This window comes from Pinus tabuliformis, chromosome 9, assembly GCF_031772625.1.
Source record: "Pinus tabuliformis cultivar Carrire ecotype Pingquan chromosome 9, CPIR1, whole genome shotgun sequence".
In the NCBI taxonomy this organism is placed as follows: Eukaryota; Viridiplantae; Streptophyta; class Pinopsida; order Pinales; family Pinaceae; genus Pinus; species Pinus tabuliformis.
In genome coordinates this window covers 429,433,714-429,461,162 of record NC_142307.1, presented here as the reverse complement: position 1 = coordinate 429,461,162, position 27,449 = coordinate 429,433,714, and the positions used below count along the sequence as shown (strand labels likewise).

General features: G+C 39.8%; 1 protein-coding gene across 3 annotated transcripts in view; it reads right to left on the bottom strand.

The window, feature by feature from the left end:
- The window catches only part of LOC149148992 (tropinone reductase homolog At5g06060-like), a 193,963-nt gene extending 173,008 nt beyond the window's left edge, over positions 1-20,955 (bottom strand). The window contains exon 1 of one of the 3 annotated variants that reach the window (XM_089446043.1): positions 20,837-20,955. In XM_089446043.1, coding sequence (XP_089302169.1) covers positions 20,837-20,919 — 83 coding nt within the window. In that variant the 5' untranslated portion in view covers positions 20,920-20,955. Of the gene's footprint in view, positions 1-20,399; positions 20,771-20,836 lie in introns of those variants that run through there. The other 2 variants (XM_089446041.1, XM_089446042.1) reach the window with 2 other exon arrangements.
- Between the last annotated feature and the right edge of the window lie 6,494 nt (positions 20,956-27,449).

Here is a 27,449-nt window from a genome sequence, read left to right as displayed (position 1 = left end):
GAGCATGGATGGATTGGTACATCTTGGCATGTACAAAGGGGGAGCTCAATCAGAGATTTCAGCAGGTACTTAGGGGGAGTATGGACAGCAGAAGGTATACCCAGGGAGAGAACTTCTTGGTCTGCCCTTTGCCCTTGATGTCAAAGGGGGAGAGTGACTTGGAGTGGTGGTTGCCATCAAGTCCAAAGGGGGAGATTGTTGGCATTATGATACAGGTGTTGTCCTTGATGGCAACTCACTCAGAGGTATGATACAAGTGTTGTCCTTGGTGGCAACTCACTCAGATGACAGATCATAGTGCAGCAGGTCAAGAGAGAGTTATACGCAGGTTAACCTTGATGAAAGTGCGTATACACGCAGATGAGCAGAACAGAAGACGCGTATACGTACACACGCAGGTTCACAGAAGGAAAGGCGTGTACATGTTGGAAAACTAAGTTTTGGTCCGTGGTATTTGGTCCGTGGTATTTGGTCCATGGTATTTTGGTATTGGTCCATGGTATTTGGTCCGAAGTGTTGACCCCAGGTATTGGGTCCAAGGTATTGGTTCTACATGGTTTTGGACCATGGTATTAAGAGAAGCCTAAAACTATATAAGGAGAAGATCATTAGGCCAAGAGGTGTGAAAAGTGCAAGTGATGAATATCTGATGAAGCGTGAGATCTAATATGCTGGTTATGGGTTTGTGATGCTTTGATTCGATCTGAATCAAGGAGGCACCTATGCAGTTGACAAAGGTTGATGGACCGGGATCATGAAGACTATAGTGCATTATCATTATATGGTATGATCATGAATAGATCTGAATACTGACACATGTCTTATCCTTCATATCTTATGTTCTGGGTATATCTGAAGTTGAAATAGCAGCGAAAGTATAAGTAATTATTTTCAGATCTGTACGTGGGTTATCTCTGGTGAAATGGCATATACACGTTGGTTCGACACAATCAAGTAGTATATACATTATGAGTTTTGATATTTCAGGTCGCTATTGGTTCTAGTGGTTGTTGCGGAGTTCTAGGCTCTGGTCTGTGTTCTGGTAACTGTGTTTTGATGACTGGGTTTCAGTGATTCAGTATTGGGTGATTCAGAGATTGATGATGCAGGTATAATTGATGATTGTATTGCAGTGGTGATTGTTTTGTATTTATGGATCCAGTCTGAAAATTTATGAAACATGGTCCTTGGAAGAAAAGAGAAGGTTGTAGCCTTCTGTAGGCCAGCACCTACGTACTAGTACATCAGCTAGTACAGGAGCTAAGGGGGTCGTAGCTCCCTTCCAGGAGAGTCTGGAGAACAAGAGAAGGTTGTAGCCTTCTGCAGGTAGAAGCCTGCGTACTGGTATAAGACTGCACCAGTACAGAACCATTGTAAAAAGAAGTTTCTTATTAAAGGAAGATAGAGACGAATTGCAGCAGGTGGTTTTCACCCACATTGGGTTTCCACCTTACATCTTGGTGTTCATGTGTGTTACTTATGTTTGATGATCTGTTCTGTTTTACTGCTCCTGTTTACTGTTCATATGGTTAATGCACTCATTAAGGATCAACTAACTGAATCATAAGTTTACTAGATATACGCTTGTTGCATTACACATAGTTGCGTATACATGCGGTTTGCCTTAACTGAAGTAGCGTATATGAATCTGAATATGGAAATGAAAAAGTTATATTGATTTGATAATACTGATTCACCCTCCCTCTCAGTATTATTTCCAACAGTAAGCGCCATCCTCAAAGGTTGCCATCCTACAAATCTTTGAATCATGGGAAAACCTACCTTCTTTGTTGTAGTATTTTATTGATTTATTGATTGAGCTTGAGCAATTGAATCTTTTACAAGCAATTTGTCACACTAAGAACAACCTTGTTCTCTCATTGAACTAGCTTGGACTCACCCTAGAAATCTCGTGATCCCTACTCCTAATCCTTTGCACACTAGCAGCCCTATTTCCTAGTGCACTAGGGCCTATTTCCTTGCGCACAAAATCTCCTATTTTGTAGCGCAAATAGCTCCTATTTCTGTGTGCACTTGGTCTCCTATTATTTAGGATGCAACTCCTAAATCCTAACGCAAGTCTACTCACTAAACCAATTCGTTCTTGCTCCTCAAGGCTATGCACACCACAAGCAAAGAGCTCTCACACAAACTCATGCACTCAACATTGAATAATATTTGTGCCTTTGTCCTTCTTTTATAGATTTGATCCATGCTATAATAGGCAAGTTACAAATTAAAACCTAGAGTTGTGATTGGCTAGTTAACTAAGTCGAATTGGTTCTCTCTCCAATCATCACTGGAGTTATAACTTGTTCTTCCTTCAATCAAACACTGAAGTTCCCAACTCGTCCTTTCTAAACTCGAACTACCACTCAATCTTGTAATCAAACTGAAGAAGGGACCACGTAACTGGTCCTCCAACACTATACATGAATTCATGAAGTTATTCCCGCAAACTGGAAATAATCTCACCATCTCCATGAACTCGCTCCATGGCAAAAGAAAGACACCTCGTGGTCTTTCTGGCTAAGGCACGAGCCAAAGAAGACCTTCCACTTGCTACAATTTACAACACAATGTGGGGTAACATGCCCAAAATGAAAGAGGATGTAGATCAATAAATCCAAGGAGGCATACTTTGTTGCACCAGCAAGCCCAGTAATAGAAAGCAAGGTCTATAACGTCCCTGGAAAACCGGTGCAACAGAGGAGGGTTTTATTAATCTTCAGCAACAATCGCTTTTACAGAAAAAATTTGCATAGACACTGGGAGAAAACACCTGAGACTTTTCTCCAAGACTTTCTAACACCCTGGAGGACTTCCTTTCCCTACTGCGTCAGCCCTGCGTCATTATGCATGGCTTTGCGTTGCTTTGTCCTTCTCTGCGTCATTCACTGAGTCTCTGTGAACTGCGTCTCCCTCTGCGCTGTCTCTCAGAGTCCCTGTATCACCTCTTCTGAGCTCCCTGACTACTGCTAATCACCCCCTCTTCCTCCACCCTGCAACTCTCCCTCTGAAATCGATTTCACCCTCTTTGAAAATCGATTTTCCTTGGGATACTGAGTATCTGTTGGTGTATCTCCAAATGACCCTCAAGTCTTCTCTTATACTTTTCCTATTGACGAATCAATGGCTGAGATTAAGTCTCTAATCAACGGCTAAGATTAAAACAGACTTGATCCTCGTCTCTTAGAAGCTTCTCATCCTTATCTTTATTAATACCCATTAATATTTTTATTTTCCTAAGTTTAGACTTAGGAACCCATTAAAAATATTAATTATTTTAATAACTCCTCATTTGGATGGAATTTCTCAAAACAATTTCTGGGTCTTGGAGATCTTATGTGCTTTAGCCTCTCCACCAATTTTCATGGCTAGAGCACATCCGATGCTACCACAAATCAACACTACGCATTGGGAGATTTGAGGAGATCTACATCTTTCCATCCATGGATATATGGGGAAACAAAAGTAATGAACAAATCAATGGTTTAGCTTTTCAAGAGTTACAATCATAAGCATCCAATGACCTAGGACCTAGGGCTATATTTTAATTTTTTTTCAACAGTCCTATAAGAAAGTAATCCACACTTCCACCAATAAATCGTCTTTTCAATCTTGCTTTTAATCCATCATCATTAATGTTGTATATGAACAGCAAAGAGTGAGGGACGACACCACAAGACAAGCATTCAAGGCTGACAATCATTGATAAGATTAGGTAGATCCATTTGCGAGTACAAGAGACATTGAAGAAGTCACAAGGAAAGTATAAGGCCTATCATGAGCTACACAGAGTTAGGAAGACATTCAAGGTGGGATACAATGTTCGATTGCATCTTAATAAAGAAAGGCTACACAGTCCTCATAAGAAGATCAAGAATTTACCATATATTCCTTTTGAAGCCTTGGAGAAGGTAGGTGATAATGCCTACAAACTCAATCTACCTCCATATGTGCACATTTGCTTAATAATGAATGTGGAAGATCTAAAACTCTCTGAACCTTCTATGTTAGACCAACAAAATAACATGCAAATCTTACCTAACATAGAGGAATTAGCAAAAAAAGCTCAAGCAAAGTTAGCAAAGGATGTGGAATTGCAAAAGAAAACCAAGACAACTAGATGAGGGCAACATGAACACTAGAAAATTGGTTGAAAGGAAAACTTTCGGGCAAGGTTAAATGGTACTTGTTGTAGTGGCTACAACCACCCTCCAAAATTTTACCTTAACTTCGTTTCGGAGCCTCCCTACCAACCATCCTTAGCAGCTTGTCTTGCACTGTCAAGCACACAAGCTTCAGCTGAGTTTCAGTGGCCTGCTGGCCTGTGCATGTCAGTTTGCTTGTCTCCCTCCCACAGGCTGGCATTCCAGACTTAGACTATTTGCTGGCTGAGACACTCCCCCAGAAAATTGCACAATTCTGGAGGGGAACCAGCCTTCCCTCTAGAAATTGCGCAAATCAGTTGGGCAGCCTGTTGGGCTCTAGAATTGCGTAGAACAGTCAGGCAGTCCTCCTTCAGAAAACTGTGCAATCTGACCCAACACTGGGCCTCAGCCCATAAATTGCGCAATTCTAGGATGCAGTAACCTGCTCAGCCCAGAAATTGCGAAATGCTTGACAAACAACCAGCTCTGCTCAGCCCAGGAACTGCGCAAATTTTCATCCCAGACTCACAAACCGATGCATGTGCCTTCAGGGTTGACCGATTCCCTCCGGGACCAAGCAAAACTGATTTGCAGACATGGGTTGCTTTTCCCAAAATAGCAAAAGGCAGCATGCAAAGGCATCCCTAGATCTGAGGGATCTATTTTTAGCAGTTGGAGGTTACATGCATAGATCGGTTTAGAAACCTCTCGCCAAGTGTCATTTTTTCCTAGATTTGTGGCATGCGCGTCATAACCTCGATCTTATCAAAACTTATGAACCGAACGCTGCAGAGCTCATTCCTCAGATCGATCTTACAGCTCTGACATCCCACATCGCACCCAGGAGTCTTTGGCACTTTCAGCTTTGCTGTCTCAGGGTGAGTCGGCTTCTCATGTCTTGCACTGCGTTTCTATCGCTTTTTGTGTTTCGCTTCGTGTAAGTGTTGTCTACTTGATTTCAACGAGCGCTTGCTATCGTTTTGATGTATGTTAGCTTGTAGAAGCACCGTTTCAGTTTTTGTTTGCATCTCACTGTTGTCGCATGCACGACAATGTTTTCGCACCGATGATCACCGTCGCAACGACCCGCTTCACGCACATGCATGTTTTCTCGTTTTCTGAATCCTGCACTTATTGTTTGCATGCATGATCATTCACTTTTGTTTACACTCAGTTTCACCATGCATTCAGACTTATCATGTTTCTAGTCGCTCGTCGGCGAGTCTGGGCTGCGTTAGCCCGGACCTTACCCTGCACGGCCAGCATTGCACATTTCTGGAAGTGAAGGCTCTGCCTTCCCTCCAGAAATTGGGCAAGTCTAGCCCAACACTGACCTCCAGGCTTGCATTGCACAATTCTGGGAGGCAGTGCATTGCTGGCCCCAGAAACTGCCCAATGTAGTTTTGTTAATTTTAGATATGTTCTATGCTTAGGGCAATTTATTTCAATTTTCACAGTTAGCTCAATATCTTTTCCAGATTAGCAATCACATCAGCATTAAAGTAAATTGCAGATAGAACATAAACATAGATCGCAGAAGACAAGCCAAGACAAGAGGACACAAGATGTGGCGCTAGCCAGGGACAAACCCCAATGTGGGGAAACCCTTGATCAATTCTTCTTATATGTTCTTCAATAGTTCAATAAAGAGAGAGAAAGATAGTACATATACAACAGAAGTCAACACGTTGACTTATCTAAATAAGAGCATAGATCATCTCTAAGTAGATGATACATGAGGTAGCTGAACTCAGTTGAAGACATGTTGCTTCAACTGATTCTCCAAGGTGACTCCATCACCTATCATTGTGTTGCACCTCGTCATCACGCTCCACCTCACTGTGTTGCACCATGTTGCACCCATCATCACTATGTTGGACCTCATTACCATGTTGCACACATCATACTGCTGCACCTTATGCTACGCCTTCCTGTACTGCAACATCTTGATGTACCTTATCATCTTGCTACACTCACCAGTGCTGCCTCATACTCTACCTCAATGTACTGCATCATGTACCATTGTTGTCCTATGTGCCATTGCAACATCATGCTTGTCACCATGTGCTTTCTGCACCTTGCCCAATGTGCTTGCAGCACCATGCTTGCCACCATGTGCTTGTTGTACCTTGCTTACCGTATTGCTGTCCCAATTGGCTATTGCTGCACCATGTCATGCAGCGTTCCCATTTGTTATTGTTGTCCCATTGTTAGCATGCCATTGTTGCTATCCCAATTGTTGTTGTTGTCCCAATTGTTAGCAGTTGTCCCATTTGTTACAGTTGTCCCATTGTTAGCATGCCATTGTTGTTGTCCCATCATTGCTGTTGTCCCAATTGCTAGAAGCTGTCCCATTTGTTACTGTTGTCCCAATTGTTAGCATTGTTGTGACTGCATTTCTAGTTAGGGTATGTGCCACTGCCCTTAACCCAACACATAGCAAGACTAGCCCTCTAGTGTTGCGGCCAGCCTTGAAGAGGCTCCTCCCATGCCACGTTATCCTCTCAACGCAGCCATGAAATAACTCCAACAGCTTGCTATGGCATGCGGCCTAGCTTGCTGTAGCTTTCAGCCTCCTCAACGTGCCCAAACAGCCACTCAAATTCCAGCGTTTAGCTTCTCTCTACTTGGCCTAGCAGCCTGCCTTCTCAGCCCTAGATCCTTGGTCCTCCATCCATCAATTCAGTCACTTGAAGTGACCTGCGGCTAGGGCATCATGGACCTGTGGTTAGGGCATCATAGTAACCCTTCTTGACTACGGTTAGGGCTTGTAGAGACCAGCGTATAGGGTAGCGTGTAGGCTTCCTTCTTGACTGCGTCTAGGGCTTGTAAAGACCAGCGTATAGGGCAATGTGTAGGCTTCCTTCTTGATTGCGTCTAGGACTTGTAGAGACCACCATATAGGGCAGCGTGTAGGCTTCCTTCTTGACTGCATCTAGGGCTTCCTCTCTTAAATTTCTCTTCCACTAAAACCCAGAACAAGTGGAGAGAAATCAAGAGTGAAGTGTGTAGAAATGACTATCAAGTCACCTCTTTTTATACTAAAACGTTGAGCACATGTGTGGGTTATTTGGTTGTTGGCCGACCTTGACGAATTGTCTTATAACATAAATAAATTCATAACTCCATGAATACTTATCGGAATCAGATGATCTTTAGTTCAATCCTACACCTCTCGATGAGAGGAGTCCAAGAAAAATATTAGCTCCCATAAATAAGATGACCCACATGGAGTTTGGCCCTAGTTGCCAATTTTAACACTCCCTCTCAACTAGGGACAACTCTATCCGCTCATCCATCTGTCAGACTGTACTATCTCTACCATCAGTGTCCTACACTGCTCTGCTTTGCTTTTCTCTGCATTGCTATGCTTTGCTGAACCATGAAGAAGAAGAATTGATCGAGAATGTCTCATACCATTCTCTACTAACCCGAACTCAGTTCCATATGAAGAGAGTGTGTCATACCACTCTTACTGATCCCAGATCATTTTCAAGAGAGTGAGTCATATCACTCTGATAGACTCTTTCTGTATATGTATGTATGAATCTTACTAAAATGTGTTGTTGGTTTAACCATCACTTTGGATTGTTGGTTCACCTTCCTTCCAGCTTGTGATGCATCTTTGCTCGCGTGTTCCCTTCTAAGCTGCATGTTTCCACAAGTTTCCAAGGGGCGCACTCATTCCACCTTCCGTGTGTTAGAACCATTCATGCACCTTCCTTGGCTTGCTGCGCACGTCACACCCTTGCTACCAACAAGGACATCTTACTTACCTCTGCGCGCAACCATAGTCAAGGCGATACCGTACGACCCATTGTTGGGACTCCTACACCAAACGGTCTGAGGTCTAGTTGGGACTTCTTACCAGGGAGATACCCTGACATGTTGGCAGGTCCAACACCGTCAACAGTACCCTAGGGAGAAGGTAGAGGAAAAGATTCCTTACCTCCTTAGTTTTGGGGGACCAAAAGCCTCCCAAAATGGGGAAGTGTGATAAAAAGTGAATCAATATATAATCTGTGTATATTTTGGTAACTTTTGAGTGGAAAATTTGTAGATAAAGGCTTATAGGGCCCATTTTAGGCGCAGGTCCAGTTTTGGCAATTTGCATTCTTGAGACCATTAAGGCATTAAATGGTCATTTTTGGTGCCAAAACTTTGGGAACAAAGTTCACAGCCTCTCGATGTTGTTCTACGCAAGCTCTAAAGGCATAAAGATCACCTTAATAGGAGTTCGTATGAGGAAGTTGACTCTTGCAAGTTAACCTATGTCGTTGACCACCATGGTCCCATTGTCCCAAGTGGATGCCACATTAGCTCCCATTGCTCACATAAGGACCTAGTCATATGTTGACTTTTAAGAAGATCCTAGAGGGTCCAAAACCCTAGGCCTTATCGAAATTGAGACATGCAAAAAGGCTAGCCCTAACCCTAGATGGCAATCAAAACATGCTGAACACTAGGCCACTAGGAAAGGATGAGGCTATAATCTTATTGTATTGATTTACTATTCCCTGGTTGGGCAAAATAATGGAGCAGGATATTGGAGTAAAAGAGAGAAAGTCGAAGACCCTATAGCAGCCTTATAGGCCACAATATCCATGGTAAAGTTCAACTCTCTTTGTATTTGCAATTCATAACTAAGAATAAAAGAGAGCAAGGCATAGTCATTACCTTTTGGCTGGGTTTTTCCCGTATTGGGTTTCATAGGGTACATCTTGTCTTGATTGTTGTAGATTGTATGGTATTTTTTCTAACTCCTTTTATTTTAGTCTCAATTTATTTTAGTATTTTGTGCATGTTACCCACCATTTTGTGGGTGATATCCTTAGGAGAAAAAAATTCTCCAAGATGGTCCTCAGTCGGCAACCAGTAGCCCCTTGCAGCCACCAACTAGCTCATTGTGCTATTTCTCCGCCACCTAAGCCAACCATGTGGTCCCTTACCCATTTGCCATGATCATATGTTTGAAGGTGGGTCTCCCAAACCTGAAGGTATGCCTTGTCATTTGATAATTGAGTATTGTAGTTTGCTTATCATGGACACTTCTGGGCATGGATTAGTGGGGGGATTCGGCGGAAAGAATGGGTTAGGTCTATGCCCTAGACCCCTTTTGCATATTAACTTTGCATTCTAGTCCCGTGGGATCTCTTTTACTAACCATTTGGCTTTAGGGATGGTATCTCATGGGAAACCCCAATTTTGGTTGTGTGGTCCCACTCCCTTATCCGCTTATATTACCCTCTTTCCACTCATTATTACTCCATTCATCATTTCTCCCACCTGGGTCCACATTCCTCCACTGGATCCACATAGGGTTAGCTTACCCCTTCCCCTTGCCCACACCTTGGGTCAGGCCTGGAATGATGCTGTTAAATTGGCAACTAGGGCCAAACTCCATGTGGGTCAGCTTATTTATGGCAGCTGATAATTTTATTGGATCCCTCTCGTTGAGAGGTGTAGGATTGATCCAAAGATCATCCGATTCCAATAAGTATTTATGGAGATATGAATTTATTTTGTTTATGTAATTATTATCAAGCCGACCAACTCTTATATAGGCTCTAGAAGCCCAACCGACGTGTCTATTCATCATCCTCATTTTAGTATAAATAGATGAGGATTTGATATCACTTGCACACATCTCTTGTGATCTCTCTCCACGTGTTTGGGTTTTGTGGACAGAGAGATCTAAAGGAGAATACGTTTCTCTAAAGGCTGATCTAGCCTTACCCTAGCTGCAGTCAAAGAAGGCATACCTTGCAGTCATAACCTTATACGCTGTTCATGGCGAAGTCGCAGATGGAAGGAGCCCTGCCACAATGATACGCAAAGCATAGAGACTCCTATACATAGGATGACATATACGCAACCATATATATAATATATGCGTAGATGGAGATATGTATAAATGCAGACTTGGAGACATGTATACGCTGTTATGTATACGCAGGCCCTAATACAGTTGTCATTCACTATAATACGCAGGCCTTAATACGCATAGTAGCTGTCATGTATCACTGTAATGCACAGGCCCTAATTCGCATAGCAGCTGTCATACGCAGGTATAGATCCGCAGGCATATATATATTCGCACTGCCTGGAGGTCACATAGAGAGGAGTCGCTGTAATATTAACACGCAGTCAATGAAGATCACAGATACGCTGTTTAATACGATGGTCAATGAATACATAGATACGTTGTTCATTACGCTACTCAATGGAAACATGTATACGCTTACACGAGGAACAGACCTTCGCATTCCTCTCTGAGATATCCACGTGAATCTTGAACAGGTATATAATGGAAGGACTGAGGAACAGAACTCAGGTTTTATTAAGGAGCAGGTATATGATTACGCAAGGATAGACCTAGCTGTAGTCATAATATATGAACCACGCTGTTTATGAATGAATATAATACGTTGTTCATGCAGGTATATAATACACTACTCATCGAAGACCTAGCCGCAGTTATAATCACAGCCGTTGTTATCTAAGGACCTGTCTACGGTCTTTATAATACCCTTACACATAGTTAAAAGGAACAGCCTTGAACGCAGTCAAGGGAGACCCTTATTACGCTGTCCAGATGTATTAAATGGAAGCCCTAATACGCAGACCTGTAGCCTAATATGTAGGTCATGAACAGCATGAAAGTGAAGCCGCAGTAATACATAGCTGTAGGTGACAGCGTGGTAAATCCAAGGTTGTCTATGGAAAGAAACAGTTTTTCTAAGCATATTGGACAGTGTAATACAATAGTGATCTGAAGATGTGGACAAAGGGACCATGTTACACACAACAATCCTGAGATATAGAACTCAGTGTCTTATGACAAGGGCAGCATGATAATCATGCACATTAGCAGGGGCAGCATAATGATGATGATGCACATTAGCAGGGAGCTACATGATGAATGGGCAGCATGATAGATCAGATCATGGGCAGCATAGTGATCATGAGCAGCATGATGATGCATGATGCAGCATGATGGTGCTACACGGTAAGGTGCAGCAAATGGACGAAAGGCAACACTACGATAGGTGAAGCCGTCACCTTGGAGAATCGGTTGAAGCAGAATGTCTTCAACTGATCTCATCGTTATACAAAATGATCTATGCTAGATCTAGATAAGTCAAAGTGTTGACTTCTATTGTAAATGTACTCTCTCTCTCTTTCTCTGCTGAACTTTGAAGATAAAAGAAGAATTGATCAAGGGTTTCCCCACACATTGTGGGGTTTGTCCCTGGCTCGCGCCATATCTTGTGTCCTTTTGTCTTGGCTTGTCTTCTGTGTTTTATATTTATGTTCTATCTGCAGTTTATTGTAATGCTGATGTGATTGCTAACTGTGAAAATTTAAATAAATTGCTCTAGCATAGAACATACCAAAAATTAACATGGTATCGGAGCTGAGGTGAAGACAATACCCAAGCAAGAGTGAAAGAGCAATCACTAAAGACAGTTGGGACAAGACAGAAGTATCAATGGGTTCTTCATAATTCACCTAGGGTGAAGACAAAGCAGAGAATGTTATTAGAATGGCGCAGCGGAAGATTCTGATCTAAGGGTGGAAGGAAAGGCGGATGCCTTGTTGAAATAAGTTCGGTCGTTATGCGAAGGAGTGTCCGAATGGCAGAGACACATCTCTTGATGAAGATAACAATCATTCCTGTGACATATTCAATGATCAAAAGGAATGACTGGTAATGCAGGTCATCAAGAATATGGTCGACTCTTCCACAAAAGCAAGGAACCCCAAAATCTCTTTTATGTACCTGATCGAACCTGATGTCCATCTCGAAAATGGAAGTCAAAGGTTACAGGATGGCACTTATCAATGGAAAGGTACGTGTTTTAAAATAGATCTTTCAAAGATGTTTTTGAGTACAGGGTTGTATTAAGTTACAGGAAGTCCACTGGGGACCATGTCCATTGACTCAGCTCCGGAGGACTGTGAGTCAGATGGTGACTAGGATGCCTGAATTCAGAAAGAAGCATGAAGGTACATGTCTGAAATGTACCGAAGGAAAATATTATAAGGGGACCATTCCCCTCATGCAGCAAGTCCACAGGCTTGGAACAACTCGAGGAGTTTGAGACTCATGATCAGGAATCTAATGTATACAGGTGGAAGAAACCCCTCTATGGCTTGAAGCAAAACACCTCGAGTGTAGTATAAGAGGATTGATAGTTGTCTGATGAAGCAGAGATTCACTAGGAGTGAAATCAATCCAAACCATTACTCGAAGGTTGACAGGTGCAGACCCTCTCATTTATAGGAGACAGAGGGAGTTGGATTCTGAATGTGGGAAGATAAGCTGCAAGCTTGTGACTGCCTTGAGGATCTTAACTTTCAGAAGTTATATGGTAATGATGACGGACCAGATTTGGGAAACGCCTCTGAGTTTCATAAACTCATTCGTGTTGATGTTCTTGGAGAACCTCCGTCCGGACATATTTGTTGCAGTTAGCATGGTGAGCTCATATTTGGTTGAGCCTCACTGGATTGGTGCCAAGAATCTTCTGAGATATCTTCAGGGCACAATCTATCATGGATTGAGATACACTGCCGAAAATATGAAACCATATGATTATTCGAATGATGAGTGGGCAAGTAGTGTGGAGGATCACTAGAGCACTTCTCAGTGCTGTTTCTCTGCCTCGATATCCTGGATGAGCAGGAAGCAGAAGTAGGTGACTCTGAGCACCACCAAGGCAGAATACATTGTTGATAGTATGGCCTTCTATGAGGCAGTCTAGTTGCTGAAGCTCTTCAGTGAGCTGTTTGTACACATGATGAATACCACTGTGATTCTCTGTGACATCCAAAGGTGGGATTCGATTATTGAGGAATCCCATATTTGACAATTGCTCCAGCAGATAGACATCAAATACTGCCTTATCTGGGATATGGTAAGTTGATGATCAAGGAGGCTCCATCGCTCTAAGATGATGTACAGGACAAAGCCCTGAGGAAAGATCAAATTTGTGATTTTCCCGAACGACTTGGAGTCATCGAGAGACCTTTGTAAAAGGGTCCTGCATGTTGCATACATTGAGCTCTGGGAGCTCTGGGGGGCTTGCAGTTCTATTGGAGCAACATACGACCACAGGGTGACTCACCCTCCCCTGGTGGTGCGCACTGAAACAAGATGATTCGCTCTCTTGTGGGACAAGATGATTCGCTCTCTTGTGGGACAAGATGATTCGCTCTCTTGTGTAGCAGGATGATTAGTTCTCCTGTGAGGCCTGGATTGATGTGTTCTCCATGGCGATTGTAGCAGGATTGATGTGTTCTCCTGTGAGGCCTGGATTGATGTGTTCTCCATGGCGATTGTAGCAGGATTGATGTGTTCTCCTGTGAGGCCTGGATTGATGTGTTCTCCATGGCGATTGTAGCAGGATTGATGTGTTCTCCTATGAGGCCTGGATTGATGTGTTCTCCATGGCAGCCTGGATTGATGTGTTCTCCATGGCGATTGTAGCAGGATTGATGTGTTCTCCTGTGAGGACAGGATTGATTAAGTTCTCCTGTCGAGGCATCCTACCCATGCAGTCTGGGACTCATGGGAAGTACCTCTCATCTGATCAATGAGCAGGGAAATGAAGTTAGGGACCATAGTAGTACCGATGGACGCATCGTTGTATCTACCGTACTCCCTACGCTAGGATGTCCTCCATTGATCTGGGATCAATGATACTGGTCTGGGACCAGTGGTAGGAGTTGTACATGCTATGACGCTGACTTCGGGTCGGCTGAGACTGGTCTGGGACCAGTGGTACATACTCCGAGACTGACTTCGTGTCAGTGCAATACTGGTCTGGGACCAGTGAGAGTGGTACATACTATGACGCTGACTTCGGGTCGGTTGAGATTGGTCTGGGACCAGTGGTACACTCTCTGAGACTGCGATACTAGTCTGGGACCAGTGGTAGGAGTGGTACTTACTATGAAGCTGATTTCGGGTCAGTTGAGACTGGTCTGGGACTAGTGGTATGCACTCTGAGACTAACTTCAGGTCAGTGGAGAATGATATGACTCATTCTCGATCAATTCTTCTTCTTCATAGTTCAGCGGAGATGAGCAGAGCAGAGCAGAGCCAGCAGAGTTGAGCTAAGCAGAGCAGAGCCAGTAGAGCTGAGCCGAGCAGAGCCAGCAGCGCTGAGCAGAGCAGAGCTAGCAGAGCCAGCAGCGTTGAGCAGAGCAGAGCCGAGCCAGCAGAGCTGAGCAGAGCAGAGCAAAGCCAGCAGAGCTGAGTAGAGCCAGCAGAGCTAGGCAGAGTAGTGCAAGGCACTGATGGCAGAGATAGTACAGTCGGACATATGGATCAACAGATGGAGTTCCCCCTAGTTGAGAGGGAGTGTTAAATTGGAAACTAGGGCCAAACTCCATGTGGGTCAGCTTATTTATGGCAACTGATAATTTTATTGGATCCCTCTCGTTGAGAGGTGTAGGATTGATCCAAAGATCATCCGATTCCGATAAGTATTTATGGAGATATGAATTTATTTTGTTTATGTAATTATTATCAAGCCGACCAGCGCTTATATAGGCTCTAGAAGCCCAACCGACGTGTCTATTCATCATCCTCGTTTTAGTATAAATAGATGAGGATTTGATATCATTTGCACACATCTCTTGTGATCTCTCTCCACGTGTTTGGGTTTTGTGGACAGAGAGATCTAAAGGAGAATACGTTTCTCTAAAGGCTGATCTAGCCTTACCCTAGCTGCAGTCAAAGAAGGCATACCTCGCAGTCATAACCTTATACGTTGTTCATGGCGAAGTCGCAGATGGAAGGAGCCCTACCACAATGATACGCAAAGCATAGAGACTCCTATACACAGGATGACATATACGCAGCCATATATATAATATATGCGTAGATGGAGATATGTATAAATGCAGACTTGGAGACTTGTATACACTGTTATGTATACGCAGGCCCTAATACAGTTGTCATTCACTATAATACGCAGGCCTTAATACGCATAGTAGCTGTCATGTAATGCACAGGCCCTAATTCGCATAGCAGCTGTCATACACAGGTATAGATCCATACGCTGTTATGTATACGCAGGCCCTAATACAGTTGTCATTCACTATAATACGCAGGCCTTAATACGCATAGTAGCTGTCATGTAATGCACAGGCCCTAATTCGCATAGCAGCTGTCATACACAGGTATAGATCCGCAGGCATATATATTCGCACTGCCTGGAGGTCACATAGAGAGGAGTCGTTGTAATATTAACACGCAGTCAATGAAGATCACAGATACGCTGTTTAATACGCTGGTCAATGAATACATAGATACGTTGTTCATTACGCTACTCAATGGAAACATGTATACGCTTACACGAGGAACAGACCTTCGCATTCCTCTCTAAGATATCCACGTGAATCTTGAACAGGTATATAATGGAAGGACTGAGGAACAGAACTCAGGTTTTATTAAGGAGCAGGTATATGATTACGCAGGGATAGACCTAGCTGTAGTCATAATATATGAACCACGCTATTTATGAATGAATATAATACGTTGTTCATGCAAGAATATAATACACTGCTCATCGAAGACCTAGCCGCAGTTATAAACACAGCCGTTGTTATCTAAGGACCTGTCTACGGTCTTTATAATACCCTTACACGTAGTTAAAAGGAACAGCCTTGAACGCAGTCAAGGGAGACCCTTATTATGTTGTCCAGATGTATTAAATGGAAGCCCTAATACGCAGACCTGTAGCCTAATATGCAGGTCATGAACAGCATGAAAGTGAAGCCGCAGTAATACATAGCTATAGGTGACAGCGTGGTAAATCCAAGGTTGTCTATGGAAAGAAACAGTTTTTCTAAGCATATTGGACAGTGTAATACAATAGTGATCTGAAGATGTGGACAAAGGGACCATGTTACACACAACAATCCTGAGATATAGAACTCAGTGTCTTATGACAAGGGCAGCATGATAATCATGCACATTAGCAGGGGCAGCATAATGATGATGATGCACATTAGCAGGGAGCTACATGATGAATGGGCAGCATGATAGATCAGATCATGGGCAGCATAGTGATCATGAGCAGCATGATGATGCATGATGCAGCATGATGGTGCTACACGGTAAGGTGCAGCAAATGGACGAAAGGCAACACTACGATAGGTGAAGCCGTCACCTTGGAGAATCGGTTGAAGCAGAATGTCTTCAACTGATCTCATCGTTATAAAAAATGATCTATGCTAGATCTAGATAAGTCAAAGTGTTGACTTCTATTGTAAATGTACTCTCTCTCTCTTTCTCTGCTGAACTTTGAAGATAAAAGAAGAATTGATCAAGGGTTTCCCCACACATTGTGGGGTTTGTCCCTGGCTCGCGCCATATCTTGTGTCCTCTTGTCTTGGCTTGTCTTCTGTGTTTTATATTTATGTTCTATCTGCAGTTTATTGTAATGCTGATGTGATTGCTAACTGTGAAAATTTAAATAAATTGCTCTAGCATAGAACATACCAAAAATTAACAGATGCCCAGAGGTTGATGCAGCTAAAAAGAAAGATAAAAGCATATTTGGCCACATTCAATAGGAAAATCTACCACAAAATGCAAAAGATGGTCGGGACAAACACATTTAGCACGTGGGCAAAAGCCAATATATGAGCTCTACCCCATCATCATGGCCACCACCCTGGTTCCTACAGGTTCTATGAGCCTCTTTCATCACATAGGAATCCATGATTGTCCCAACCCTTAGTGGGCAATGAACTGCCCTATCTTTAAAGGGGGGGTATTCACTGCTATATCTTATGCATCATGCGCTTACCCTTTGAGCCCCGAGCAGTTAATCAAAGAAAATCATAAAAAGGCAAAAGACATATAAAGAAGGGTGGAAAAATCAAGGTCGCGACACCTCATGTACCACCTCATGTACCATGATTGCTCCCTCCTATACATTATAAACCCAAATGTGGGCTTCCCTATTATTAGTTACCCTTGTACCCCAAGCTTGTGACCCAGGGTTGCCCCTTCTCATCCCTTACTTCATTCACCTATCTGTCACATGCCACCACCTTTTGAAGGATTTACCTTGAACATATTATCTCGTTTAGAAGTAGAAACCACCTAATAGGATACTTGGTTAACCCCATTTGGAGTTTAGGAGACATTGGCACATCCTGAAACCCATTATGGGAGGGCAGGCCATTATGAAGTCCCCACCTGTGGTCCATGGTTGGTAAGCTCATTTACTCGATTTTCCTAATGACTTGTTGTACTGGAAGGCTAGGGGACGCATTGAACCTTATGCAGGATTGCATATGGTCTCCATCTTGGATTTGGTCTCCCTATATGAGGTCCTAATCCTCCAAAGGCCTACATTGGCACATGTAGGGTGTCTGTTGAGAGCCATGGGCCTCCACAGCAATAGACAACATTCCATGGATCCCTGAGGAGGATCAGAGATGCTCAAGATACTCCCAATAGACGAGGATGATGCGCTTGGTTCACCTTTGCTCAGTTGGCCCCACAGATGTACCATGCACTTGGCAGCTAACCCAGGGCTTGTAGGACCCAAGGCTTGTAGGATGATGTTGCATCCCCTACACCATCATCAGAGCCCTTGCAGATGATCTATAGGCATCCTCGACTCATTTGGAGACCCATGAGGTTATTATTGTGCCCCCACACCCTTTGGGAGCACCATAGGCTTATTGTTTGGAGAACAAGGGGCCAACCCCTTTTCCATCACGTTTGAGGGTCCTACTCTTCATTATGGCATGCATGTGTTGGACATTGGATAAACCAACATTCCCCGTGTGTTTCATGATATGGACTAACCGCCTCTTGTGGATCCTTATCTCTGACAATGCGATCGTTGACTAACACCTACGGTTTTGGTCTAACAAGAATCATGATTCTCAACAGCATGGACCTCATTAGGCCTCTTAGAGGGCCCTACGACATGCATAGATTATTATTTGACCTCTTGAGAGGCTTAGTTTTTCATTTGTGAGCTAGTTTGGTGGGCTTGTCACCAAAAGTTAAATTATTAAAACAATATTTTATTTTTGGGGCTTATGTAGGCAGAGGCTAATTCGAACTTCTCGTTAGTGTATAAATACAAGTGATATGAGCTCGTTTGCTTATCATCACTTTGGATTGGATCTCTTCTCTCTCTTGAGAATTTTGCACTTTTTCTTGGAGCATGAATTGGAGCTTTACGGATGAATTTTGATGTGTGGATTTGGTTTGTCTTGTCTTGGAGCTTCTCTATTGTCAAATTGTAGATGGTTGGATGGATATGCTCTATTACATGTAAGTACATGTGTTTGATGTTATTCTTGTTTTACTTTGACATATACAATGTATTGGGATTTTCGATTATTTTAGGGCTAATTGTTGCATGCATTTACTGCTTAAATTGTGGAATTTTGTCTCTATATAGCACCTCTCAATGTATGGGCCATGTAATTTGAAAGAAATCTCGTACGGGTAATTCTATGAATGAATTCATATTGATAAGCCATCACCTTTTGCACATCGAAGTATAAAAGCTGCAAGATTGCTTCAATTTGACCTAAAAGGCTAGCGAAGCGGTCTTGAGGCCTCCTTGACCAAGAACCAAAGGTGCTCACTCATATTCATCATAGAATCCATTCTCCCAAGACTAAGGCACTGATCTACCAAGAGGTGGTCACCTAAAATCAAACCTTTTTCACCTTTTCCTAGGTCTAGCCAAGTTGGGTCACCTAGGGCATCATTTTCCCGACAAGATAGCCCTCCAAAAAAGTTTGATCTCCGAGCCTCTACTGCGCTACTATTCCCTCAAGACCTCCTCCAAACTTGAGGCGATTCTAACGATGGAGTTGTGAAAAAGCTAAGCCCTAGCTCCAAGATCAAACTTTGCCCTAACATCCCCAACGCTAGTACCTTAAATGATCAATTCAACACCTTTTAAGTGAATAGTCTTTCTTTGATCCTTTCTCTTACCTTGTCTCGGTTGAGAACATCATTGGTTGCTAAAATATTTTCTCCTAACCTAGACTGAGTCCACCTAGCCCCGTGTGGTCCTGTTCCTTTGAAAGAGCAATTCTTCAAAAACCACCCGTGATACCAATTTCAACAAGGATTTTAGGGATTGGGAAACTCCTTCACAAGTCATATCCCATAGACCTAACCCTCAAATCCTCCACCCCTTCTCCTAGAAGACATAGTATCTTGCTTAGAAAGCAAGCAAACTCTATCTGTCAACCTCTTCAGGAAAGGAATCATTTGGGTCACTGCACATTCATTCCATTGACTTATCCTTCATTGGTGACTCCATAATATACCAAGTCTCCTCCCATCGGTGAAAGTCCATAAATAGTAGGGAGCCTTAGCTAAGGTGACAGTGGGCAAAGTCTCCATTTGTTGCCCTTGGTTTAGCATTTACCCTTTAGGGATCCCCTTTGGGTTCCCTGCTACTTTGAGTGGTAATAGTGCACTAAGCTAATAATATTAACTCTTGATCTTTAATAAAACACTGCATAACAAAAAGTTTGCAAAAACTTGTAAGATCTATTGTGAAGCATTGCTCCAATGGAATATCCACAGCAATTTACAGATCATAAACAAGAAAAGAAATGGGCTGGGGAATATTTTATTTCAGTGGACTCTCTTAGACTTAGATGCCAGTTCATGCCACTGCATAGGTACACCACAGCAAGAATATAACCTTGGTGGTGGATCCTTTGGCACTTTATTAACATCACTAGTGAAGAAATTACCTTTTGATTTTATTTTAAATTGGGTTCTTTTAATTACCCTATGGATTCTGTAAGGTTCCCATTCCCAATCTTTGTAAACGTTTTGAATGTTGGCCTGAATGTTATACATGACTTAGATACAACTAAGCCCTAATACCCAGCTGAATATCACACGTATATAAATGCCTGCGCTCTCAATTTATTGGACAGACACATAGATGACAACCAGAAAATGTCTCTTTCTTCAGCATTGAAAGTTAACCACACAGCCATTCCTTGTTCCCTTGAGGTCGCTTCCTTGCAGAACTATGTCAAATCCTAATTAACCCATTTTAAAATTTGTCTACAATCACTTCAAATTATGTTCAGAAAATGAACCAAAAAGCACCATTTATTTCAAAGATGGAGACAGCAACATTTTCAATAAATTATTCGAGAAAACTATAGAATGACTGTGGAATCAAATAAAAGCGTTTCTGGATTGGAAGTTTAATGTACCCTATTCCTTTTGTACCGCCAGTGACTAGGGCTGTCATGCCTTGCAGCGACCATCTCTGTTGTCTGCTACTTGAACTCTCCCTCATCCTACTCTATGTGCATGAAAAAATACAACCCAACTTTGCAAAACACTTGATGAAATGAGTTCTCGGGATCCTATATATTATCTCCTTGGCGCGCAGCAACAGACAAATTCAAGGCCAGCGGAAAAAATCTAAACTTAACTGAAGGAGTGGTATTGCAAAACAAACAGATACTGAAGCCTCCAATCGATGATGATTCATCAGCGGAATAATTAAAGCTTCGTGATCTATACAAAATATATGCATAGCACACTATGGTTTTACAGAAGTGAATAAACTAGCATTTGTACCAGATGTTGCAAAGGAAACGCGGTAAGGCACAAATTGAAGAACACAAATACAACAAAAGAATACTTTGATAACTGTCCCGCCTTCCCACTCATGGACTGTTTAATGATTAGCTTCTTCTGCTTATGAATCGCCTCGCTGATTTCCATTTCTGACTCTGATTTGTTTCTTGACAGGTAATTCGAATTGCGTATGGAATGTTACACCATACTAATTCCAATATGGGAGATTCCAATCACGTTCCAAGGCATTTTTTAAAAATGTGGATATGACAAAAGGTTGTTGTAAAAGGTGTTGTTTGTATATGGGAAATTTCTTGATCATTGTGTATAATCATAATGTTGATAGATAGGTCTACTAAGTGGTTCTAGTTAATGGGGCATTGATTTGAGCGTTCAATATATTTTTAATCCTTTATCAAAGTATTCTTTTGTTGTATTTGTGTTCTTCAATTTATGCCTTACCAGGTTTACTTTGCAACATTTGGTGCAAATGCTAGTATAATTCCTTATAATGATTGCTTTTACCATTTATAGTTCTTTCTTATGAATCTGCTTATATCCAAATTAACACACTTTGTAAAGTTTATTTGTACTAATTGAAATTAGTTCACACCTCTCATTAACTTTTTAATTAAATTTTATATGGAGTAGAATTCTTTAAGGTTAATGTTTAATTTATCCAATTTTGTTATTTTGTTAGATAAAAATAATTAAACGAAATATGAGTTTGATGTAAACGAAATTGAATAAAAACTATTTAAAATATTGTTTCTACTAAGCCCATACTTTCATTTAAATATGTTTTTGACGCAATTTACTCTTCCATAAATTCGACTATTCTGGAATCACATTAATTGTTAATTTTCTAATTTCATAAACTCAAATGCGATTCTCAAAACTTGAATACACAACCTAAAAGCATGATAAATGTATAAAATTAATTCATATTATAAAATTAATATGAATTACTGTGAGTATATTTTCAAGATAAGAAAAATTCCCAATATGATATTTATGTAAGCTTATATAGTGAATAAATATCAAGCTTATATATTGAATAAGTATCAAAGCATAATCTTGGTTACAACTTTTCACGATATTCCCAACTCATTGCATAATGAACTAATGTTGGATTTGGGATTGAACTATAATAATGAAGCTTTAAAATTTGGAATTGTTTTGTTGCAAAAACACTGGTTTGAAAGATAAATCTTTATTATAATGTTAATTAATTTGGATATTTCTTATTATTATTAAATTATAATGATAACAATAATAATTATTTAAGTATGGGGGATTTACGCAGTGCATTATATTAGATATCATTTTTGGGATTCAACTGCGTTAAGTAAGTCATTCAAACGTATGACCATTTCCATGAGAGGTAGTCGTAATTGACTAATTTCTCATGATTTTTGAATAGTTCAATGAGTGCTAAGTGAACTATTCAAAAATCATGAGAAATTAGTCAGTTACGACTACCTCTCATGGAAATGGTCATACGTTTGAATGACTTACTTAACGCAGTTGAATCCCAAAAATGATATCTAATAATAATTATCTTTCATACCTACATTATTTTAGTAGATAATAATACTTAATTTATTGTGATAAAGTCCAAGTGAATGTTATGACACTAATATTTTATTAATATGATTAATATAATTCTAAAATATGTTAGAATTTGATTTTATTATTAATTGATATTAGAATTTAAAATCCAATTATAATAAGAAATTATTATTAATTTTCTTTTCAATAATATGATTTTAACACATACATAATTCTAATAGCAATTGCAATTACATTTACATTTACATCTTTTTTTGTTACAAATTGACATCCTGTATTTGGTCATCCATAACATAGTTAAATGTACTCTTGATAAAAATATGGTAAATTTATTTGATACTATTAATTAATTAATTAAATATCACAATGCTTATTTTTATCAACAATCACAATCATATTTACAATTTTTATTTATTCTTAAAAATTGGTATCTTGTATTTAGAAATATACATTACAAATATTTTCTCAAAAAATTTATATAAATTTATTTAATACAATTAATTAGTTAGTGACTATAATAATTAATAAGTTGAATGTTACAATTCTCAGATTTATGTTTTATTTACTTTTTAATAATTTTGTATATTAAATTTATTATATTATTAATTTTTTTAAACTTTACTCTACCTTTTTAACTTTACTATTTACATGGTCATATTTTTTTTTTTTAATAAGCATTTGATTAGCGGCAACTGTACAATTGTACGACACTGTGTGTCTCATATGTACGACATTGTCTGTCTCATATGATTTTCTGATTCGACAGTACCCATCACTTAATAAACTATTTAATGTTTAATGACTTGGCTAGTTGGCGGGGGGATTTTTCGTGATGGTTAATTGATTTTTTTTACGCTGGAACTGCACGCGGCTAAAGGCTCACTCCCATTTGCATGCGGACCGCGGTTACCTTCACATGGCCTCCCATGCCTACTGCCGCTGTCATTAATTCCACAGCTGCCGCCCTGTACATGGCCTGAGCAGGTCGTCCGGCCCCTGCAGCCTCATCAACGGTGTAGCTTACAGCTCCTGAGATTAGCTCTTATCCGGAATGGCTTGGTATGACCTCGTTTGTTTTGGCAATTCAGGAATAATCCAAGCGTTTGGTACCTCCAGAGAAATTGCACGAAGTAAACTTATTTTATTCAAAATAATAGAAAAGACGCTATGTTATAAGCCGACATCCGTTGATTGCTGATTTTCTGAATAATGGGAAATTTGAAATCAGAAAGACATGATGATTCTTATTTCCAACTTCATAGTATTATAAATGCTTGTTAACAAGTGAGAGAAATAGCGCTCGTTTTCTCTCTCCATAGCACGTGAACAAATAAATGAAGCGTGGAGAGAGAGGGCGAGCGCTATTTCGCTCGCGGGCGAGCGCTATTTCGCTCGCTTGTCAACGATATTTATAATGCTATAGGGTTGGAAATAGCATTGGCCGAAAAACATGGGATGGTCAATCAATTATTTTACTGTTCTGATGGCTTAATATTCACACAATCAGTAAGCTTGACTGTTTTGATGGCTTAATATTCAAGAAGCTGATTTTCCGAATAATAGGAAATCTGAAATCAGAAAAAACATGGTTGCGGTCAATTATTTAATTCTTCTGATTGCTTAATATTCAGAAAATCAGTAAGCTTGACTGTTCTGATTGCTTAATATTGAAGAAATCCGTAAGCTTGAGTGTTCTAATTGCTTAACATTCAGGAAATCAGTAAGCTCAGGTCATAAAGCAGATCCACAGTTTGGTCATTCAACTTGACCTTTGACGAGAAAAAATACAAATAACAATCACTATTAGTAGCCCTTGACCGGTTCGACTCAGCTTTTCAAAGTTATGTCCTCTGTATCAAGAAATTGAGCGTTTGTTAGATTCCACTGTTTTCCCTTATTACTAGGTTTGATTATTTAATATAGAGACAAGGTGACGTGCTTTATTATCAATTTTCAGCTTCTTTTATTAAATTTGAGTAATGTCTAAATGTAGACTAAGTTAATAATTTTAGAAATACTAAAAAGTTAAAATGGTTAGTTTACATTATTCATTTAAAAAAAAAACAAAATAAAAATTCGTTTATTTTCGCTTTGTCTTTATTTGTTATTTTATTTCAATTTAGTTAAAAATACCTTTATTGCAGGTAATCGCATTTTTTTCGTTAATATCATCTACTTCAACAAGAATAATTAACAAATCTCCCAGTATTAGAAGAATTATATCAAGGATAAAATTCATAGAACCGAATGTAACAAATGTTTGCATAAATTGAGAACAAATTATTTCACCAATTCCAAGATTGCATTTCATCTCTTTAACTTTTCCATTATATTGTTATAATTTCCGCTTGAGCAGATTTCTCATACAGTATTTATCCCCGAAGCGAGCAGAATACGTCAGCAGATGTGCTGCAGCAACGCGCAGCACGCAAATGTACTGCAGCAACGCGCAGCTCTCGCAGGAATCGAACTTGGCTGGGGTGTGAAAGCCAACCGCCCCAACCAACACATCATACATTTACGTGCAAGACATTGAACAAGTTTCGAACATTAAAAAAAAATTAATTCATTGAACAAGCCAGTAGGTTAAACTACAAACCACCATTGGTTGGGCATTCGCCACGTCAAAGTAGACAACAACCACATTAATTCTAGTGTCGTATAAAGGTGACTTCTGCCGGTCTGCTAATTCCAAACTTCTCTACTAATCATCCAAAACTACCATTACCCCCTAAATAAGACAGGAAAAGATACACTATTTCATCCTTTCACCTAACATCAGAAACGCTATGTTAAGACTTATCAGCTATATCTCCATTTTTAAACTTCTCACCTAACTCCATTCCCACAATAGATGAATTTTCGAACATGACAATCAACATACAAACAGTTGGAGCTCTGATTAACAGCGAGAGTATTTATATTAATAATGTGATATTTATGTAACCTTATATAGTGAATAAATATCAAGCTTATATATTGAATAAATATCCTCTTACGTAGAGATGTGCAGAAGCATAATTTTGGTTATAACTTTTTATGATATTTCCAACTCATTGCATAATGAACTAATGTTGGATTTGGGATTGAACTATAATAATGAAGCTTTAAGATTTGGAATTGTTTTGTTGCAAAAACACTGGTTTGAAAGATAAATCTTTATTATAATGTTAATTAATTTGGATATTTCTTATTATTATTAAATTATAATGATAACAATAATAATTATCTTTTATACCTACATAATTTTAGTAGATAATAATACTTAATTTATTGTGATAAAGTCTAAGTGAACATTATGACACTAATATTTTATTAATATGATTAACATAATTCTAAAATATGTTAGAATTTAATTTTATTATTAATTGATATTAGAATTTAAAATCCAGTGATAATAAGAAATTGTTATTAATTTTCTTTTCAATAATATGATTTTAACACATACATATTGTAATAGCAATTGCAATTACATTTACATTTACATCTTTTTTTGTTACAAATTGACATCTTGTATTTGGTCATCCATAACATAGTTAGATGTACTCTTGATAAAAATATGGTGAATTCATTTGATACGATTAATTAATTAATTAAATATCACAATTCTTATTTTTATCAACAATCACAATCATATTTACAATTTTTATTTATTCTTAAAAATTGGTATCTTGTATTTAGTAATCTACACTGTAGATATTTTCTCAAAAAACTTATATAAATTTATTTAATACACATACTTAATTAGATACTATAATAGTTAATAAGTTGAATGTTATAATTTTCAAATTTATGTTTTATTTACTTTTAGTAATTTTGTATATTAAATTTATTATATTTCTGATTTTTTTTTTTTAACTTTACTTTACCTTTTTAACTTTACTATTTACACGGTCACATAATTTATTATTTTTATTTTTTATTTTTTTGTAATAAGCATTTGATTAGCGGCAACTGTACAATTGTACGACACTGTCTATCTCATATGATCTTTTGATTCGACAGTACCCATCACTTAATAAACTATTTAATGTTTGGTGACTGGCTAGTTAGCGGGCGGGATTTTTCAGGATGGTTAATTGATTTCTTTTAATTTGGAACCCCACGTGGCCAAAGGCTCACTCCCAAGGTATTGCATGCGAACCACGATAGCCTTCACATGGTCTCCCATGCCTACTGCCGCTGTCATTAATTCCACAGCTCCCGCCTTGTGCATCGCCTGAGTAGGTCTTCCGACCCTGACACTTCCTCTCGAAATTGCAGCCTCATCAACGGTGTAGCTTACACCTCCTGAGATTAGATCTTATCCGGAATGGTTTGGTATGACCTCATTTGTTTTGGCAATTCCCCTACGGAGGCCGCTCTGAGACGGCCCGCCCTTAGCCTTCCAGGGCGACTAGATACGGCTATACCAGTGTGAATGACAACCTTACTGGCTTCGAGCTCATGGTCCAGCTGCAGCCAAGACTGCTTCAGGTAGCACTGCCATTTGCAGTTGAATTTATTCGATTTCTTATTTTATTTTTTATTTTTTTTCTTTTCTTTATTCTTCAAGCTAGTCTCATTACTAGTGTGATAATCACCTCATTCGTTTTCATGTGGCTTGTAATCTTCACAGGGATTTTGGTCATCGGTTTGAGGTTCGCACCTGCTACAGAGGAGAAGGCGCTCCTCCAAAGCTACACTACGACAGTAACCGGGTAAGCATCCTTCTGGTTGGAAAAGATTACGGCCTTGTCTATCATATGGCCTCGGCCCACTTCGGACTATCTGCTCTTTGTTAAATGGCATACTATCACCGTTTGTTTGAAAGTTCTCATTTGTTAAATAAGAGCGCTCCTTTCTTTTCTTAAGGGTTTCACTTATGAGTGTTGAGGGCTTAGTTCCCACTAAGACCTCTGAGCTCCCTGATACACTTCTTTATTTCATTCCGCTATTTGCGCTTAAAAGTGTAAGGGGTTTTGGCTACAGTTTATAAGTTTAACTCCTCGGTTGTATTACAGTTATTTGATACAATGAGAACAGTGTGTGATTACGTTTCGATTTCTTTAATACAATACATATTTAAGTTTTTTGCATGGATCTTTCATTACTTGTTTATTTAT